The sequence below is a fragment of the Halyomorpha halys genome, unplaced genomic scaffold (genome assembly GCF_000696795.3).
Source record: "Halyomorpha halys isolate HHAL.00 unplaced genomic scaffold, Hhal_1.1 Scaffold330.1, whole genome shotgun sequence".
Classification (NCBI taxonomy): domain Eukaryota; kingdom Metazoa; phylum Arthropoda; class Insecta; order Hemiptera; family Pentatomidae; genus Halyomorpha; species Halyomorpha halys.
The window spans coordinates 473,584-480,325 of record NW_027111120.1 but is presented as its reverse complement, the minus strand read 5'-3'; the positions used below and the strand labels follow the sequence as shown (position 1 = coordinate 480,325).

At 29.1% G+C, this 6,742-nt stretch overlaps 1 protein-coding gene across 1 annotated transcript; it reads right to left on the bottom strand.

The window, feature by feature from the left end:
* Nucleotides 1-316: 316 nt before the first annotated feature.
* On the bottom strand, nucleotides 317-4,868 carry LOC106681357 (ejaculatory bulb-specific protein 3). Its single transcript, XM_014421632.3, has 2 exons — nucleotides 4,640-4,868; nucleotides 317-599 (listed from the first exon to the last, which is right to left on the bottom strand). The coding sequence occupies exons 1-2, from the start codon at nucleotides 4,821-4,823 to the stop codon at nucleotides 403-405; spliced, it is 381 nt and encodes a 126-aa protein (XP_014277118.1). The 5' UTR covers nucleotides 4,824-4,868; the 3' UTR covers nucleotides 317-402.
* Between the last annotated feature and the right edge of the window lie 1,874 nt (nucleotides 4,869-6,742).

Below are 6,742 nucleotides of genomic sequence, written 5' to 3'. Positions count from 1 at the left end.
TTTTGTAACTTTGTATTTTAACCAATTAAAATAATATTCTACATCACCAGTAAAAATTACACGCTGAAGTTTTAAATTGATACTGTTGAAGATTGTTCTGGTGATTTTGTTTTATGTATATTTTAGTATTTAATAACTATTAAAGAAACTGCTAATAATTTTAGATTAATTAAAGAATATCAACCAAGAAACGTTTCTGCATCATGAATGTAAATGTTAGGATCAAAGAATTTTTATTTAATAATTATAGATACTAAGGAATTTCTGTTAAAATATAATTTAGCAGGAATTTTATAAATAAATGTGATCCAAAATTTTACAAACATATTATTTATTTATTAAATAACAATTTACAAACAAAAACAAGCACACAACATTCATACATTTTTATCACAGATTATTTTAGATTTTGATTCCCCTCTTTTCGGCTTCACTCTTGTATTGGGCCCTGTAGACACCCTGAGGATCGTAGATCTTCTCCAGGACTTTGTAGTCATTGGGCTTCTTGTCCAGGAGGTACTTGAACACCTTCTCTGCTCCCTTCCTCTGTCTTTCGTTGCACTTGGCGCACTTGCTCTTCAAAGCGTCAGGAAGGATGTCTGCAAAAGGATTAATAAAGTTTTTGTCATTGCATAGATACATTTTTCAATATAAATGACTAGCCTAATTACATTGTTCTGCACTGTATAAACAAAAAATTAAATTAGAAAAATAATTGAGTTCGAAATATCGTGAGAATATAATCTTTGGTTTTAAGGATATCATAATAGTTTAAAGATTATTTCTCCTAGTATGCATCGATCTTAGCTGGTATGAAAATAAAAATAATATAATTACATCTCTAGTTTTTGAATTGTATTGTTTTATTTAGTTTTTTTTTTTTTTTTGCAGTTGAAATATTTCTTAATTATCATTAATACTTTACAATTTTTCTTTCATTATTTTGTCCTATATATATAGTAGAAATGAACAGTTAAATATTGAATGTTCGTTGCCCTTGATTGTGACTAATTGTATTACTTGTCCATAAGAAATGAAAAAAAAATTCAAGCAATCACTGAAAAAAATTGAATTTCTGAAGTTTCGGTTAATGTAAATACGAGTATTGCATCAAATCATTCAGAATATTGATAAAAAAATTTTAGTTTCATATTAAATAATCTAACTCTAAACTTTTTTCTATTAAGATGATCAATATAATGAAGATATATTTAAAAATAATTCCTTATTGGTGACACAAAGAATTTATTAATATTTCAGATATTATTCCGTAAAAACTTCAACCTGTAAAACGTTAAAAAAATGAGACACTTCAAAACGCTGTGAAACTCAGTAATAATAAACCGAAGAATTTATTAATGGTTTACATAATAACGGAAGGTCCGATGTGTATATAAATTCTGCACACTGCTCATCGCATAAATATATTAATATGGTAAAATAAATTGAATAAATTCTTTACATGTTTTCAATAGTGTTCCCAATATATTAATTTATTTTATGATCACAGGTGCTCCATTTTGAATGCTGGTTTATTTAATTATTTTTTTCAGAACGGTTTGTTTTATGAGTGTGCGAAAAAAAAATTCTTTATTTTTCTTATAGATAATAATACAAGAAAAAAATATTTTATTCACAACCAAGAAATGTGGTCTTGAAAAGGGGGGGGGGAAGGTCTTGAAATAGAGATAATTTATAGCTTTATTACTGAACGATGATAAATATGAAACGTTGCGGTGATATTTTTCTCTTTAATTAGTCCCAAGAAGTCCGACGAGTTTTGAAGGTGGGGGTCGCCTAACCGGTTCCAGGCAAGTTGTTTTTTGTTTTTTTCTTGTAATGGCAAGTTTGTTATTATCGTTTTTTCTCTGTCATTCTCAAGTATCCACTGCGCATAAAGGTAGTAGCATGCTGCATCTCAACGTCTTTTAAATCTTTAACCTAGATAATTGTGAACTAATATCCCTATTTACAGAAAATTCTCATATTTATAACGTATCCTGAAGTGAAATTTATTTCTTTCTTCCGAACCTGTTGGAGGTTCCGATCATCTAGAGGTTGCATCTAAAATAATTACTCGGAAGCTAATTCAAATTCCACTTCCATCCCTATGAAAGTAAGGCCACGGATGCGGAAGACCGGACTCGTGCTTAGATCTTGAGAGGACCTTGGACGAAACAGAACTGACAAGTCCTTGCTTTCTGGAATGCTGATAGCAATATGAAGTCAACAATCGACTTGGGAGCATTGAGGTCGATCTTTAGCAATTGCAAGGATGTCGCAATGAACCTTTTCTGGGACATTGTGCCGTACATTTGTAATCGTTGCCATACACTGCATTACACGTGACTTCCCCACTTTTGTTGACCGTTACTGAAATTCTTATTCACTGAAGGAAAATTATTGTAAACATCTTCTTTTTATAATATTTTTGATACAATGTAATTTGAAACCACATATCCAACAAGGTACTACCAACAATTTTTTGTTATATTATATCATATTATATAAGCTATATGGATAGTTTCCATTTCGCAACGTAATCCCGAGGCACACCTTGATGTAGCTATTAGATGTAGATAAAGCTATAACTATTGGACATAGATTTAAATATGGATTTTTGTTGTGCAATGAAAAGCTAATAAAACAAAATAAAAAATGTTGATAAATTCCGCATTGCATATGTGAATTCTTCTAATTAATTTTAATAATCATACTTTTTTTTTTAATTTCTCGACCGAAGTGGTACTGCTACATAGAAACATTAGAGCAAAGTAATTGAAATAATTTTTGTTAGCTTTCTTTTGTATAATAGGTTGTGTAATTATAATAAATAATTTGCTATACAACTATGTTAGATAGAGTCTAGAGGTTTTGTTGCGAAATGTTGTTACAATGTTATTGATATAGCTTGTAAAATAAAACAAAAAAACATTGGTTAGTTTCTTATTGCATATGTAAATTAATTTTTATAATTAAAAATAGATCAGTACTGGTATTTCTTAGAGACTTTCTACAGTGCGTGTAATACTTTACAACTGAAATAATAAATTTATGCTACCAAATAATTCCTGAATTACGACATTTTTTTCCGACAGATGTGTGAAAATAAAGTTAAGATGTATTTTAATATAAAAACTTTTCTCTCATGGCAATTAGTACAGACGAAAAAATTAGGGTTATGGCTATAATAACAAAAAAAAAAAAAAGATTTTAGACAATGGTTAGAATTTTCTGACATTTTCAACCGTCAAAGGTTCACTAGCTACCTTTAAAATGATGGCAAATTAATATTATTTAATTCTTTCAAATCCCCCTTTTTTTTTATTTAATCTCAAGTACTACTGAAACATGTCTACTTTTGGTATTTCTACCCAGCTATATAACTGATTCATCATGGCTGGCAGAATGAAAGAAATATTTACCGACACAGTATTTATCCTTGGAAACTATTCAAGTTAAACTTTAAAATAGCCTGTTGTTTATGAATTGTCTATAATAGGCACTGAAAAGAATAAAGTCGATGTGAAATATTTTAAAATTAAATTTACAAAAAAAAAATGTAAGAAAATATAACACTAATATTTCATTATTTCCTAAAAAAATGAACATTGAAACATCCATTGAAAGAAGAAGGCTGATAGTCAAAAATGTCATTAAATGACCCAGTAAACCCCTGGATCAAGTCTTCATTATAAATTGGATGAGAACCAATCATGGTAAGGACAGGTAATCTTCGGCCCTCCTCAAAAGCCTCTAACGTTTGATATTTACAAAGTAGTTATTTACATGAAAAAATAATAAAAATAAATCTATTTTAAAATTTAGATTTATTTTTATTTTATTTTTTTTATGAACGATAGAAAAAAAATTAGGATTTTAAGGTATAATTCTTTATATTGAATTAGGTAATTGTAAATGAAATTCATAAGAACAAATTTTATTTGTGTTTAGAAACATATTTTATTCAATTACTGAACAAATTTAAAAATATGTTCCGTATTAAAATGTTTTCATTTCATAAAAATGATTTCTCATCCGAGATATGATATCAATACTAATTTTAATAAGAATAATTGAATGAAATTTCAAAATAACAATAATGATTAAATAAAAAGTAAAATCAATCCCACAACAGGAAATAAAACTGAATTTCAACCTCAAGGTATTGAGTTGAGACAGTGTAGCCTCATCAGTAAGAAAAATAATTATATTCATATTTTTTTTTAAATTTAAATAAATGACTTTATAGTAATAGTAAAAGTTAATAAAGTATTGAATTATGATGACTGCATTATAGTTTATTATTTTAAATCATGGTAATTCCGATTTTATTAGTTTGTTAAAGATACCAAATTCGACCTTATAACAAATAATTATAATTAAAATTATAACGAATAATTTAACTAAATAAAACAAAAATTTAAGACTTTACGGGCACATTACATTGTACAAATCAAACTTTCAATATAGAATTTAAGTTTGTATTTTAAGCATTTAAGCAAGTTTATTCAGAAATATGACCAATATATTATTTTCTGTAGTTTAAACCTTTGGTTCTCAAGCAATGGTAAACAACATTATTAATTACCACCTTATTGATATTTTTTTTGTTAACTCCATTTACTTTTTTACTCACCCTTCAACTGCTTGCCGTCTGGAGTGCATTTTCCCTTATTCGTGAGGCACTGGAAGTACTTCTGGTAAAGTCTGTCGTTGTTAAGGATTTCATCCAGGTTGATGTTGTCGTACTTGGTGGTGTAGCCGTCGGGCCTGGCAAGGGCCACTCCTGCGAAGAGGATGACTGCAAGGATAACCCTCATCTTGGACCTAATCGGAGGAAGGATCAATTAAACGTCCCTCCAGAAGTCCTAGTCGGATATATACCCAGTTCCCTCCCCCTCTCTCAACCCTTGAAGGCCCTCGCTGGAAAAGTCTATCATGACGTAGCCTGTCTGGAATAATAAGTAGGCCGTGCATATCCGAGAATCGTTGATCACAAATCAGAAGCCCGTCGTCCTTGATTCCTCCACAACATAATAAATTTCATGTTTGTTCCTTTTAATTCTCATTTTAGAGTGACTTTGTTAGCTGCCTAAACATCAACTATAATTTCATATATTCACACACTCGCAGTTTTCCTGAAGGAGGGTACAAAAAATAAATTATGATGACTGAGATAAAACATAACAAACCAGTAACTTCTATGTAGTAATCAACAATTAATGCGGATGAACGATTTCAAAACTTGAACAAACATAATGCTTCCAACTACGTTTCAGTATACTTCTTGAACAGAAACTCGATGGTACAGAGTCGATCACTTCACTAAAATATCTTTATTTTATTTTTGAGTAATTAAATCTGCCACATTGGATGTAGAAGTAATAGACGTACATGCATAGATTCATAGAATATATTTCAAAGATAAATACTAAAAAAAAAAAGAATTGAATTTTCTTATAATTAAATCAATAAAAACTTATAAAATACTACTATTACTAATAAAAAATGTATATTTAGATTGCATAAATGTTTATTACACCATAAAGCCATTTACCCCAGTGACTACATTATTATATTAAAAGGAAATTTGCAATCTTGGATATCCAACCACTATGAACATGACTCACTCATGAAGTTGCTGAATCAGTACTTTTCATATTTCACAACAATCCTGGTGAATACTTTCATTTGAACCTAGAAGGTGTGTATTAACCAAACCAGAGGATGTGGATGATCGGAAAAGTTCTGACAGAATTAAGTAAAGTACATAGGTAGAGTATACTAATGTTTTCTAAATATTAGTTGTGAATCACTTTCTGAAAGAAAGGTTGTATGAGTGTTTCTGTTAACAATAAGTAATCGCAGCGTTTGTATCGTAGTGATAGTTGCACAGTAAACAAGCATGAGTTCAAAGGAATCCAAGCAATGCATAATATAACAAAGGAAGGTCAAGACAGTTCATTTCTTATATTAACTGAGCCATAGTAACATTTTTATTTTAGAAATTAACATCGTTGAAAAACAATAAAAATGCTTTTATTTTCACTCAGATATGTTGTTGTAAATTATAACCTCACTTGTGTACTGTAACTATGAAGTGATCTGAAAGAAATAATAATGATAATTGGTAATACTTTAGTACTTTCTTATTATTTATTTTTTATTATTATATTATAAAAAAAAGGCGGGAGTGTCGGATTTCACGCCGTTTTCTAATTTCAGGTACTTTTTAAATATTGCTTAATTTAACTACCATAAAGCCTCCTCTTCCCCTTTTAACGAATACATTTCAAAAGTGATATGGGGTCTTTTATTGGAACAATTTGATAATTAGCCATATTTCAGACCACACCTCGATAGATTAGCACAAAAACACTCAGGGATGATGATAAAACAATAAAAGACGTATCTCAGTTATTAAAATAAAAAATTGTACTGATACAAATATGAAGTCGAACAGACAAAAAAAAAAAATAAACTTTACAAAATAAAAAAATGTTAGCAAAATTAAATAAGATTAAATGGCGTTAATGACTAATGATGTTTTACGCCACTAAAAAAAAAAAAAAGTGGTTTAATATTGGCAGTCAACAGGACCTTCATTGCCTTGAATTGATTTTTTTTTTTTATCTTTATCTTAATAATATAAAATTTTCAAATAGACAAAGATAATTAAACTATTGAAAAATTTCGCATTCAGGAAATAGACTTACTGCCGTGTACGGGGCTCGGGGTT